This window comes from Sorghum bicolor, chromosome 4 (genome assembly GCF_000003195.3).
Source record: "Sorghum bicolor cultivar BTx623 chromosome 4, Sorghum_bicolor_NCBIv3, whole genome shotgun sequence".
NCBI classification, from domain to species: Eukaryota; Viridiplantae; Streptophyta; class Magnoliopsida; order Poales; family Poaceae; genus Sorghum; species Sorghum bicolor.
The window spans coordinates 66,785,301-66,799,410 of NC_012873.2; the positions used below are offsets into that span (position 1 = coordinate 66,785,301).

At 41.2% G+C, this 14,110-nt stretch overlaps 3 protein-coding genes across 3 annotated transcripts; 1 reads left to right on the forward strand and 2 right to left on the reverse strand.

Moving 5' to 3' along the window:
* Window positions 196-2,623, reverse strand: LOC8056405 (50S ribosomal protein L9, chloroplastic). The gene is made up of 7 exons (XM_002454686.2): window positions 2,402-2,623; window positions 1,631-1,758; window positions 1,252-1,297; window positions 913-1,010; window positions 779-826; window positions 510-687; window positions 196-420 (listed from the first exon to the last, which is right to left on the reverse strand). The coding sequence occupies exons 1-6, from the start codon at window positions 2,543-2,545 to the stop codon at window positions 567-569; spliced, it is 585 nt and encodes a 194-aa protein (XP_002454731.1). The 5' UTR covers window positions 2,546-2,623; the 3' UTR covers window positions 196-420; window positions 510-566.
* LOC8084664 lies at window positions 2,743-4,102 on the forward strand. Its single transcript, XM_002452954.2, has 2 exons — window positions 2,743-3,015; window positions 3,767-4,102. Exons 1-2 carry the CDS (start codon window positions 2,776-2,778, stop codon window positions 3,947-3,949), a joined length of 423 nt encoding a protein of 140 aa, XP_002452999.1. The 5' UTR covers window positions 2,743-2,775; the 3' UTR covers window positions 3,950-4,102.
* LOC8056406 (chaperone protein DnaJ) lies at window positions 4,113-12,637 on the reverse strand. The gene is made up of 11 exons (XM_002454687.2): window positions 12,258-12,637; window positions 10,633-10,701; window positions 9,641-9,733; window positions 9,329-9,450; window positions 8,399-8,594; window positions 7,470-7,645; window positions 6,368-6,497; window positions 5,702-5,862; window positions 5,488-5,582; window positions 5,199-5,298; window positions 4,113-4,576 (listed from the first exon to the last, which is right to left on the reverse strand). The coding sequence occupies exons 1-11, from the start codon at window positions 12,561-12,563 to the stop codon at window positions 4,531-4,533; spliced, it is 1,494 nt and encodes a 497-aa protein (XP_002454732.2). The 5' UTR covers window positions 12,564-12,637; the 3' UTR covers window positions 4,113-4,530.

Below are 14,110 nucleotides of genomic sequence, written 5' to 3' on the forward strand. Positions count from 1 at the left end.
ATTCCTCTTGGCTAAAAGAAATGCAGTTTACGTATCAAGTGCGTCATGCTGTTTTGTAAATGAAATGAGACGGTGGTGGTCCAATCTGAAGAACGTAAAATGCTCTGTCGAACCCCGTTTCCAGCAAATTTCCTGCCTTTTGGTACCTGATGCAGGCGGTATAGGTGGGGTTGGTGAGGGGACAAGAACAAAGGGTGGAATTTGGCAAAATAAGATGCTCTAGAGTTCAAACCGATCGTGCTTTACAACAATTTCTATTTTCCACCTCATGAAATCAACAGACACTTGTTGAAAATTTAACTTTACAGGGTAGGGAATAGGATGGGAAGTGAGAGAGTGAATTGTGGATCAAAATCAGGCAAGGCAAGGCCAGACCAGGCCTAATGTCTACCACAGCACCTGGCACTTTCAGCAAAATCTCTGCAATAAACAAAGCGACTATGTAAGAGCAAGACCAGCGGAATTCTAAGAGCCAAATCTCAAGAAATGGCAATAGCAAATGAGTTCACCTGGCAAAATAAGGCTTCGCCGAAATCCATCTACTCGAGGTTCTGTAAAAGCAGAGCTCATTTCGCATAGACATTCAGCCTCACTCGAGCTGTCACATCCGGGTGAAGCTTGATCTCTGCAACATACTCTCCGATTTCACGGATTTCTGGAACTGTCACCAGCTTCTTGTCGACATCCCTATATGACACAGCGTGCCAGCAGTAAGAAAAGCAATAATAATGAGAAATTGTATTAAGTTTGCTTAGGAGATAGGAGCATGTACATGTACCTATTAAGTTGTGACTTTATTATGTCAACAACATCCTGTGCCGTGACGCTGTGTATAATAAAAAAAGATATTGTCAGAAAAGTGAAAGTATGACAAGAGAGAATAGATAAACAATTATCCAACTTAGAACTTGCCTCCCAAAGATTTGTTTTCCTTTTCCACCTTTGCGAGGAATCTTGAAAGCCCCGATGGTTTCAAAAACTCGGGCAAGTTGTTGTGCGTCTTCTTTTACCTATGTAAGTAGAGAAATTCTGAAGGCTATAAATATCAACAAAATTGATAAGTACTAACCCACCAATGGCACTCATAGAATTTCATGAACATATAATGCTTAGGACTTAATTTTTGGAGGAGATAAAGGTACTATATTTTATTTTCATAAGGACAGTAAGGATAAACTGCAATTCAAGTATACTAGCCAGACAACAAAGGACGCTGAGGTTAAACTGTACTTAGCGAGATATTTTTCTTACCCGCTTCTTCTCAGCTTCTATTCTCTCCTGTTCTAACTGCATTTCCCTGTAAAGATTAGTAGAGGAAAGAAATTCTTTCACAATCTTACTTGCACATCCAATCAAAACCATTTAATATATATTACCAGAATTCTTTTAGAAAGGTACATGGATTCCCATCTCAATCCAGATTTCTAGGTCCTAAACCTCATAGTCAAACTAAGCATGCCATAGAGAAGGTCATAAGGTTTTTACAACGTCAGCAGCCACTGAATCATTTGATAGAGAGTGGAATTTGCAGGTAAGGAAAAACATGTGAAACCCAACAATTAGATAACATAACTAACAAAGCGTGGGTGGTACAGCCAAGGGCTACAATGCAGCGAGAGTGAGCAATTACTTGAGGACTTCTGGGGTTAGAAGCGTAGCCTTGCCCTTGGGAAGGAGGAAGTTGCGGTAGAATCCAGCTCGCACTTTCATTGTATCCCCTTTCTTCCCAACCGCTTCTATGTCATCTGTCAGTATGACCTATGGGAAAGAATTTTGTTTACATGTAATGCTAAGGGTGGTGATAATAGATGCACAAGATGAGCAGGTGAAATACAGCTCAGTGCTGTACCACATTGTCAATTTAACTGGATGCAACTTTGTTGCATTCTTGTACAATCAGGCAATCACAACACAAAGAACGACTTGTATATTGAACTTCAACTAGTGAGGCGAGGCTCCCGCCAAATGTAATTCCTATTATCTGAATCACCTGCCTAAAAGGCTGATTAGAAGTAGTACAACTCTTGAAGCATCTAGATTGTGCGAGCCACTGTTCTTACCCGTTGCCAGTGAGACAGCTAACTAACTTGTTTTTTTTATCTATTGATCAGAATGTACAATCCAACGATGGGCAGAGCATCACTTCGATGAAGAAAACAAAAATGTAACAGGTACTATTTCACGCACTCTGCAAACCGCATGCATTTGAACAGAAGAACACGTGGAAAGTGACTCCGGGGCGGGCAAATGGCCGAAGCAAGAGGCGCGAATCTACCTGGAAGGCTAGAACCCAAAATGGCATGGAACGAAAGCTACCGCAGGCGCAAGTTACGAGAGTGGAGGGGGGGGGGGGGGGGGAGTGGGCAGCGAGGCGGGGGAGGGTTTGGGGAGCCGGGCCGACCTGGCGGTACTTCTTGACCTTCCCCTGGGCGACGATGACCAGCGAGGGAGCCCTGCGAGAGGCCGTGAGGTGGCGCTCCGCCGAGGGCCGCGTGGAGGAGGCGGAGGTCCAGGGCAACGTGGAGGCGCACGACGGCGACGCCATTGTTCTCGCGCTTCGAGCAAAGCTTTGCTAGTGGCGCTTCGGTCGCCTCCTCCGCTCGCACCACTTCCCTTTCTTATCCATCCACTCACTTGGCGATTGGGCTAAATAACGGTTTGGGCCGGGATGAGAAAACGGTGGCGGCCCACTGGCCCAATCTGATCTGTATTGGATAACATAAAGTCGCGCTCCGTCGAGCCCGTTTCCCGTCGAGCTGCTCACCCGTCGCGTCCATGGCGGGAGCCTGCGCGGTCGCCGTGCCCGTGGCCACTCCAGCCGCGCCGCCCCGAGGCGTCGCCGGTTCCGGCTCCAGCTTGGCGCCGCGAGGAGGCAGCAGCATCTCCCGCCGCGTGAACTGCCGGCGTGATAGCCCCCGCGTGCCCGTGCCCACGAGGAGCCGCGTCGTCACCCGTCTCGCCGGGCGCGACCCCGGGGAGGCCGGGACCGACGCGGGGGTGGGGCAAATTCTCAAGGTCAGTGCGTGTGCCTCCTCATCCTGGGTGCTTTTGCATTCTCTTGTCAGCGGCCACTGTATATCCTTGTGGGCGTACTCTGAATGTGTCTGATCGAAGGTCTGAATTCTACACGATAACACATTTGTTTGGACGCGAAATATTTTTGGAGTTCTAGAAAAAATTATGTAAAATACCAACAGATTTTATGGTTTTGAAAACCATAGCATTGCTAAAATTGTAGTCTTTTGGAGTTTTATAAAAAAAGCTCCACGCGAAATGGAATTTCTCTAAACCAAAGTTTTGCACGTGTCTCGTAAAAAAAAAAAAAGTTTTGCACGTGGTTTTGAAGACCATAGCATTGTTAAAATTGGAGTTTTATAAACTCCATGCGAAATGGGTTTTCTCTAAACCGAAGTTCTACACGTGGATTCTACCAAACAGGACCTAAGCTTTTCTTTTTTTTTTTCGCACTAGTATCGTAGTATGATCTCTTTGAAGCAATGAATTGGTTTCTAGCGTCAGTTTCATTATGCCCTCTTTGGAACGTAGGAGATTTTTCTGTTTTCTACGTTTGTCCTATGAAAATGAACCGATACTAATTCTTCAATAATTCATGTGTTCCAAAGGGACCTAAGTAGCCATTACCTCGAGACTCAAGTTCCTGCCATCAGAATATCATATCAGTGACGCTTGGAAGTGACACTGTTTTCATATTTGGGTCTAAGCAGCTATTTATGTTTTTCCTTCCTTGTCATGTGTTAATGAATAGGGTGATTCTGGCTATCTATGGACATTGGTGCTTGGATCCCTTGGTGGCGCTGCGGTCATAAAGTACGGAAGCATCCTGCTACCGGACATCACAAGGCCGAACATCGTGGTAGCTCTGCTGATGGTGTCCCTGCCGGTGGTAGCTGCAGTCTTGCTTTTGCTCAAAGCGAGCTCGGCGGACTGATACGATACGAGGACTCCTCGAAACCGAGAATTCGAGACTACTGAAACTTCTTTCCAATATAATAATAGTTCGGCCCCATCTTGTAAGATGGAAAAGTTTGCAACTCTGTTAAATGAAAAAAAAATTGAGGCCTCCCTCAATGCAAGTTTCGCAGCTTCAGAAATCAGAAAAAAGATTGTCCGTTGATATTGAATTTGCTTAATCTGACTTTCAAAAAAAAATGATTAATCCAAAACCTCAAGTACAGAATCAGGAATGGAACATATTTACAGTGTTGTCTAGTCTCGGGGTTTGAGATCAGCATCCCACAACTTCCGACTGCTGCATGCACTTGCCAAACGAAATAACTCTACATAAAAATAATTGCTTTGCAAGAATGATAAAGGGATCAATGCGCCGACAATATTAGTTCACAATTCTCACTCCCGCGGTTGCCACTCACAGCCCGAAAATCTTGAAGCTCTCAACACAACGAATGTACAAGCTCGTGGGGACCCCAATGAATCTAAGAATTGCAGATTGGGCTACAGCAACATGGTAGTTGAAGACAATCTAGAATCCTGCAGTAAATATTTACACGCCTACAGGTTGTCATTCAGCCACTTTGCAGCACCATTAACAATGGACCTGTGAGAATTCAACAAATTGGTCAGAATACAAGAGAGAACCCAAACACAAAAATGTCTGATGAACTAACTCAATCAACATTGTTTTTCCTCGAACTCGGTCAACCTATTATTTTTCTCAAACACAACTAACACAATTATGTTGGTTCAAATTTCAACAGAAGTTAGGCATCTGCATTCAAACCTCCCATTACTAGGTTTGTAATTTCCCCTTTTAAAGAATACTTGGAACTGTAATGCTGTAACCAACAATAATATAGTTTATTACAAGATTTAGTTAGGTTGGTTCACATTTCAACAGAACAGGCATATGCATTCAAACTTCCCATTACTACATTTGTAATTTTCCCTTTTAACAAGCACATGGAAATGTAACGTCTGCCATAAACAACGACGTAGTTTCTGTCCGAAAGATCACAATACGAGTTTATACGTCCAAAACAGGAAAAATAGACACTACAAAACCTATGATCAGTATAATGTTTTTTTGTTCAGCATAGCATTACCTCATTACCATATATTTAAGAAAAATAGACAGTACAAAACCTATTTTCAGCATGATGAACAGACATAATCATCACATGATTTTTTACGCTGTTGTGAAATCAAATTTAAAAAGTTACCCAGCAAAATCTGTAAGTTTCTTCAACCAGTCACCCTCTGCTTCTTTAGATTTGTCTGTATCTTCTTGACTAGCACCTACTTCTTTCTCTTGATGTACGCCTGCAACAAAGATAACAAATGTCAGACATCAAATTCTTTTTAAGGAAATTCCATTCATTATCAAGCGATACCAACAAGACACCAACAAACTTCTGATAGTAAAAATCCAAAATAAGAATAAATTATTTGTTGTGGGGACAGGGGAAGGGAAGGACTGAGGAAAAGAAATAGAGTGATTAGCATGTATACGTTTTGGCTGGGCAGGTTTTGGCTTGGCGTCTGTTCGAGCAAAGCCACCATTACTCAAAGATGCAAGTTCCTCAAGTAATTCCCTTTCACGCCCACTGGAAGAAACAGAAAATTAGTAATTAAGAAATACTAACTGAGAAATTATGTGGCTCGCCAACTCTAGGATAGTGGTAAAAGTAATTAAGAGGTAGGATCAAATCAGAAAGCTTTTCACCTTATGCGCTTGGGTATTGCAACTTTAACAGTGAACAAATGATCACCACGTATAGATGGCTTATTCAATGATGGAACTCCTTGCTTCGCTAAGACAATTACATCACCAGGTTGGGTACCTGGAGGTATTCGAAGGTCACTGGTTCCATCAACAGTTCTGACCTGCTCATAAAACAAATTGAAAGGAACAGTTACACAGACCTATATAACTTATATCAGAAGAACCATTTCAAAGACATATTTTCATGTTTTGAAACAAACATCTACCAACAATTAGTCTACTCTCAACCTGCGTTAGTTGAAAAGGCACTAAACTTGTATAAGTTTGAGCAAATCAATATGGCAGACTTTATATATCACTGAAAGTTCAATCAGCAATTCAGCATTGCTTCAACAAGTATTGTGTTAAAGCAGGGCGAAGAGGGTCTCACATAAACCTCAAATTGAAGGTTGCTGACTGCATCAGCATTGGAATAAAGTAACCGCTATTTTTCCTACAAGGAATATCAAGTTTTGCATGTTTGTCCTCCAGTTATCAAGTGAAGTGGACAAGTTCCAGACATTTGTTCTGCTCTATGGGGAAAATATAGTTGTTTACTGAACAAGGTAGTAATCAACGACTGAAACTAAAGGTCACAACTGATAATCATAGTGAGAAAGATCTTACCCCCTTAACGGTGCCCAAAATAGCTTCAAGATAGCTTATTGACACAGTTGAATACAAGTTTATACCATCCCTCCTGATATCTGATGGTTCCTCTATATCAAGGCAAACAAAGAGATCTCCAGGAGGCCCACTGTTTTCGAAAGGATGAAATGATTGGATATCCATGCAAAGAGATATATAGAAGGCAGACGATCAGAAATTTGAACAAGATAAACTGCATTCAAGCTAAAGCAAGGCAGGAACACACTGGCTTAGAGATATGTGAAGATACTTAGTCTTTTTCTGTTATATGGGGCATCAGTTAGGGGCCCAGGGGATCCTATGGCCCCCTGGGCCCCTAACTGATGCCCCATAACACTTTCTATGCTGCAGTTGTTGCATAACTTCCTTTAATCTTACAGCCACCTTGAAAAGATAAATTAATACATAGGCAACATAAGCCACTCTGCATTCATGTATGCTAATGATTATAGGCATAGAGATATCTGAAACATTTTTTTGAGGTTTTTCTACACTGAAGTTGTAGCATAACTTCCTTCAAAATCATGGCTTCCTTGAATAGGTAAACTAATGCATATGCGTTAAACTACTCTGCATTCATGTGCGCTCCTGATTCCACAAAATAACTTCGGCGGAAAGCACAAGTGCCAGACCTAATCCAAAATGCCAGAGACTACAAACTTACTTCTTCTTTTTCGTGAACATGCGGGAGAGCTGTGTATCATTATATTAAGAAGAAAAAAGGGGACTATAAACTTACATTCATCTACTTGGAGCAAAGAAGGAAAAAAAACAAATCTAGTATACAACTATACATCTCATGGGTATGCCATTGGCAAGTACATCTTTTCTCCTAACTAAACACCTATACCCCGTGACATTTAACTATATATTACCATGTTCTCAGCAAATATTTAGTCCAAAGTTACGCAATAGATGGCACAACCGCACAAGAGTACAAGAATGAGCATCTCAAAGCAGTAGCATAATGCAAAAGATCCATTTAATTGTATCTAAGACAGCAATGAACTCTTGAAGTATTTTGAAATGTTCAAGCATGAAAATCAAGAAGTTAAACATTCAGTCTAAGTGCTCTGCATACCCTTTTGGTCCTGCATCACCTTCCCCACGTACACGAAGAGTACTGCCTTTGCTCACTCCTGGAGGGATTTTTACTTTGATCTCCTTTCTGACACGGATACGACCCTCTCCGGAACATTTCCTGCAATACTCTGAAATGACTTCGCCCTCTCCTGCGCAAGTGGGGCAAATAGAAACCTACAAGATAAAAATAAATAAATAAATAATGTGACCATCACAAAAATTGCAACAGAATCAAATCGAGGTAAAATCATTACATAGAAACTCAGGTGATCCAAAGGCTATAGGCATAGTTTATTTTTGGCTAATGTTGAGACCTTGAGCTTGGCACCTTAATACTCTTTTTTTTCTCGAACACGCAGGAACACCTTAATACCCCCTTGCTGGTTGGGAACTGTGGAAACATCATAATGACTGTGATTTTAGCAATGCCACTCTAATTATGGTGGTCAGAACAGTGATTAATGTGCTGCCAGGGTTGGGAATCGCAGGAACTGGGTCACTGGGCTATTCTATCTCCCCCCCCCCCCTCTTCCCTGGTAATTAGCACTGTGTGCTGTGGTCGTCCTTTTGTTGTCCGTAGCACAGTTGTTTTAAGTTCGAAGAATGAGTGTGTGTGTGTGTGTGTGTGCGCGCGCGCACGTTGTTAATTGTTATTGTGGTGTGAGTGTGTTGTGTTTCGGTGTTTCTTCTCTGTACCTTTTTTTCCTCTTCAATCAAATGATACATAGCTTTCCTGCGCGTTCAAGAAAAGGAGACCTTGAGGCTCCACAGTCATGTACGAAACATAATTTAAATGCTCATGCTAGGACACTCCGCACAAACAAGCGGCATGAAAGCTATCATATTATTGCAACCATGTCTTCACTGTAAATCTCACAAATAATATTATTAAGTTAAACAGTCTATATAGGAATGCTCCATGATTACCTGAGAGAACAGACCAAATGGTGTTTGTTCAGTTCGCATTACTTGCCCTCGCCCACCACATGTGGAACATATTCTCATCTTGGAACCAGCCTTTGATCCAGAACCACCACATGTATCGCATGTTTCCAAATGAGATAATATAATATCTTTCTCTGTTCCAAATATCGCCTCTGTGAACCCCAGAATCACATCATATCTGATCAAATAAATTTGTGTCAGTTTAGGAATTACACTGGTCCTGTAAAAGGTCTGTTCTAGAGCTCAAAACAAACAATGTAGCAGAACTGGCACAAAATGCAGTATTTGATATATTTATAGGGTTGCAAATAATACAAAAAAGAAAGAAAGATACAGGCGGACAAACGAACCAAACAGTGTTAGAAAAGGCACGCAAGAACAGACTGCTCCCCAACCTACCCACCCTACTTCACCCAGTTACTGGTTTTGGTCCACATAATTGAAAGTATCGGGTTTGCTATATTTGCATTATTCTAGAATTCTAGAAGTATTTGATGAGATGTGTTGTTTTGCAACCTTGCAGATAAAAGCTGTAGAAATCTGAGACTCCGAGTGTATAGGAAAACAGGTTGCAATCGCATGGCTACCAGAATTCGAAAACCAACAGGCAACAGACAAATATCTCAAAATTTTATCACAAGGATGGAACAAAGGATACAACTTGATTTTAGCATACTTTTACCAAGCAGCTTATCATTCTGGGGATCCAAGCATTTTGCTTATGCCAGTATGGCAGTACCAGATAATGAAACAGTGCATGCTGCATACTACATTCAGGCAAATAACACTGCATATTTATGGTTTTACAGATACTAAGTCAATTAAAAATTAAATTTGCAAACATTATAAAAAAAAACACAATTGATCTTAAGTATCATCTCACTTCAACATGTCTTGCAAGTGGCGACAAACCTGATGTCTTCACCCTGAACAGCAGTGTTTCGCCTGCTTGTCCTAAACGAGCTCTGGTCCATGCCAGAAAAGCCACCCATGCTTGCTCCAAAGAATGTCTCAAACAGATCAAATGGATTAGTCTGCATGGAAGAAAAGGTCGGTGAAAACAAAGAAATCTTGGTTAACCAAAAAGATCGCAAGATCTGATAACACTTAGGCCCCATTTGGCACGGATCTAGTATCCTCAAGCTAAAGAACTTGAATGAATTATATATAAAGAACACTTAGATTCTTTTTTTTAGAGAGAGAGAGTGTGTGGAAAAGTAGTACTGTGTAAGCTCCACCGGGGCCTCCAACTGCACTCTTAACCCCAGCTTCACCATATTGGTCATACAACGCCCTCTTCTTTTCATCTGACAGCACCTAATGACAATGAAATTCAGTACTCCAAAATGACCGAAGGAAGTAAACAGAAGACCAGAATTAAATCTCTGATTGAACAATGAATAATCCATCAAATAATGGAGAGTACATAACCTGAGTCAAAAATATAGAACCATTTGATAGAGGCAATGCCATCCAACCGAATATTAGGTTGACTGGATAAGAACAGTAGCACAGCACTAACCATACTTATAGATGCAAAGCACCAGAAATGTGGTCAAATACTTTGCATATTTGAGTCCACATATAAAGTAGCACCAGACTAGTGAGAAGTTGAGAACAGAATATGAACTTATAATTTTAAAGTAGATTACGACTACTATGTTAAAAATAGTTAACTATTGAATGGGAAATTCACCATTTTCAGAATAGTACCACATATTCTCAGCAATGGTACTCCCTCCGTATAGAATTTAGAAGTCGTTTAGGACAGCGACACGGTCTCCAAAACACAACTTTGACCTCTTATTTTTATAAAAATATTTAGGAAAAAATGATACATGTATACTTTTATGAAAGTATTTTTCAAGACAAATCTATTCATATAATTTTCACATTTGCAAACTCAACAATTTAGAAGTTATTGATGATTTATATTCTCAATGTTTGACCCAAACCTTGTCCAAAACGACTTCTAAATCCTACACAGAGGGAGTATGTTGGTCGATTAATACGCTGTGCATTAATTTTTTAATCATCGGTGTCAGGAAGCCAGCTATCGACTGAAACCTCAAGGGTCTGTTACATCAGGAGGTTTTCAGCCAATTTTCACAATAGCCAAAAGGTTATTATCTAAGATATCTGGTAATCAGAATAGTAGATAGAACATGTTAAGCAAAATACTGGATACCTCATACTTGTTAAACAAATTTGCATACCTCATACGCTGCACTTATCTCTTTAAACTTTTCGGTTGCTCCAGGCTCCTTATTGACATCAGGATGGTACTAGAGACAGAGAAAAAAGATGTCACGATTTATTTCCCAGGAAAAACTTAATCTATAGTATGTACTGAGAGCATCCAAAAACTAGAGACAAAGCAAAATTTTTCGGTTGGTAGATTGAAAGATAAACAGACAGTCAGCTACGAATCAAAAGATTGAGTGCCTGCTAAGTGGGGTATTTTAGGTCCAATAACCTAATCTATGGAGTAGATAAAATACTCTGGTTAACCTAATCTATGGAGTAGATAAAATACTCTGGTTGAAAAGAGGATCGCTTTGGGCTACTAAGGATTTCGTCTAGTTTCAGTCTTAACAACATCAAACAAAAAGAGAACATTGGTAGGTATGGCAATATGCACAAGAATATTTATAGCAGAGGTCTGGCTTCTGCAAAATCACATTTTATCGTCCAATCCGCTTAAGTTCCTCCTATGCAACTTTGATGATTCCAAAAATAGAAGGTATAAGTGATACAAAGATTGCATATGTAAGTCTTTCCCTAATAGTAGCTCAGGGTGGTGTAAGATTCTAGGCTCCAAGTGTGATGACTAACAACAATCAGCAAAGGCGCTGGCAGATCGTGAATGACACACAGATGCCAGTAGAGACCAGAATGGAGCTTTTATGTATCTAGAAGCAATCAAAAAGAATCTTATCCAACGAAGGGAAATAAGAGCTGTGATATCGACTAAACTGTTGAAACCCACACGAACTGTAAACATTATGGTGGAATGGCGTAAGTCTAGATGCTGTTGATAAAATGTTACATTGTGAGCACAGGACTAAACTACAATTATGAGTTCCAATTTTCTCCACACACTGAAAGACACAGGCAATGTACAATGATTGTTGACCTGTGCAGATAGTCACATTTCACCTAAATATTCAAATAACCTTTCATTGGTTTAACTGGTTTATATTTACTTGTAGAAATTTTACAGTGAGTGTCTGAGTGGTCACAAAAACTAGCAAGGAAGCATGTTATCAGGCCTTCAGGCTTCAAATATTTAGGTATTGCAGGCATACAGAAACTATAACTAAGAGCATAATATCATTCATTGCATAAAACACTCCAACAGCAAAAAAAAACCTTGGATGAGCAAGCACATTAAGCCACCGATCATTAGCAATGAAATACCCATGAACCAGAACATTGGTTGTTCAAGTGATGGTCAGGCTAGGATTTACAATGCAATAGTGAAACCCCAAATTATCAGTACCATCTAGCTAGGCAATTCAGACCCATTGAAGTGTCCATATATCTCTGACTAGAGCAGTGAAGTACTAGGTGAATGTCAAATCTCTGAAACTGCATGCAGGTACCCTCCCCCTAACCCTCTAGCACGTAATACATCATTCAAAAACAATACTATGGATTTCAGAAGAAAAAAAGAGGCCTTCCAGATTGGATGAGAGTTGAACCTACTATGCTACAAACTTGTTGTTGGCACGAACTCCAAGTATGGCATTAATCTCAAACAAATATGATGAGTACTACACAACTGTCCAGTGAGACGAGAAATGGTGGGGGTGGATGGGAGGGGGCAAGCGTCGAGCACCTGGCGCGCGAGCTTCCGGTACGCGGCCTTGATGTCCTTGTTACTCGCGGCGCGTGGCACGCCCAGCGTCGCGTAGTAGTCGGCCGACGCCCAGACCACCAGGCCCCCTCCGCGGCGCCGCCGCGGAGCCCGTCCGCAGCGGCGAGGCGCGGCGCACGCCAGTGATTGGGCGCCACCGCCGCCGCTCCTTCCGTACGCGGCGAAGTGGGCCCCACGAGGAGCGAACGCGGCGGCGGTTGAGGCGCGGGAGGAGTAGGATAGCGAGGTGTTCGAGGGCGCGAACGGGAGCATGGACGTGAGCGCCATGAGCGAACCTTCTGGGTTCTGGCGCCGCTGGTCGCTGGTCGGCTCGGGAGATAATCGAGATGCATGGTCCGCGTCGCGCGAGCGGAGGGTAGTTCTAGGGATGGAAAGGAGAAGACACGTTGGATGGAACAGTATGGGCCCACCTGTCATTGTTACCTTGTTTGTGTTTAAAATTGCAGAATTTTGTTAAAGATTAGCGAATACGAAATAAAATGACCATGCTGGCTGTCAGTATATGAATTTACTGGATAACATCGCAATCATCATGGGAATAATGCCGAGAAGATGAGAGAAATGTTAAAATGGAGTTTTCTTTGGCTTGATAAAAAATAAGGGAGATGTTAAAATGTCGGCTTTTTTATGGCTTCACTCATTATACCGTGTCTTTTCTCTTAGTTTACTTTTATCTTATCTTCGTCTTCCTTTTTTCCTTTCTCTTTCCCTTTTCATCTCGGCTCTCGCCTAGCCCCTTCCTCTCTAGACCCCCACCTCCTTATGATACCTCATCCCCCATCTTACATCCTGTGGAGATCATAATTATCATTGCTCATTGCCGTGTTGCTTTTCTTTGTGCCACATGCATGCTTGCCTCGTGTTGCTCCTCATGCCTCAAGGCATCGTGCCACTACGAAGGCATGTCTTCGTAGTGGGTGATGTAGGTCGCTGCACTAAGGCCTTTGATGGTTTTGGGGAATCGAATAACAATAACAAGTTTGATAAATGTTGAGTAGTTGCTTTTTTTTAAACGTTGACCTCACAGTAAAGCAAGACTCAATTGTATGGCGAACAAATGTGATATTCCATATGATTGAGATTATGATGAAATGGTGAGCCAAGGTACAAAAAGGAAAAACGACACAACCTTATGCAAACGTGCGGTGTACATGTATATATGGAGTATTATTAAAGCAAATGGATACAAATCAAGTTAGATATCAATACTGATATCATTTTGCAAATAATGTTTAATATTGATTTGAAAACAAAACAATAAGGGCTTGATAGGGTGAAAGTAGCAAAGAGAGTGTTCAAAAGACCAAGCAAAAAGTGGAGGGCAAGTGACTACTTGGTGATCGAGGTACCATGACAAAGGTGAATAAGAGAGTAGTTACATTCAGTTGATGAACAAATTGAGTTACAAATGAGTCATATTTTGCGGAGGATCAAATCATCGCTAAAACATATGAAGTGACTTGAAACCACTAGTTAAATGATATATGTTGAATCGGTTCAAGTCACATGCCCCCAAATCATTTTGTTAAGACAAAAATTATTGCAATCCTCAAAAAGAAAAAAAAAGTGAAGAAATGGCATATGTGAAGACACAAAACTCACTCAAGTGGTTGAATTTCAATTCACTCTTGAACCTTAAGGTTGCAGGTACGAGAGGGAGAAAATCTAAATGGGATCTGGAGTTGTCTCCACGGGTTTCTAACTTCATGAGTTGATTATTGCAATACCAATGTTATAGTATTGCATACTTGATCACCCAATTTTGGCAGCTCTCCAAAGTGTCCAATTTTATAAAATAAAAAAAACTAAGACTT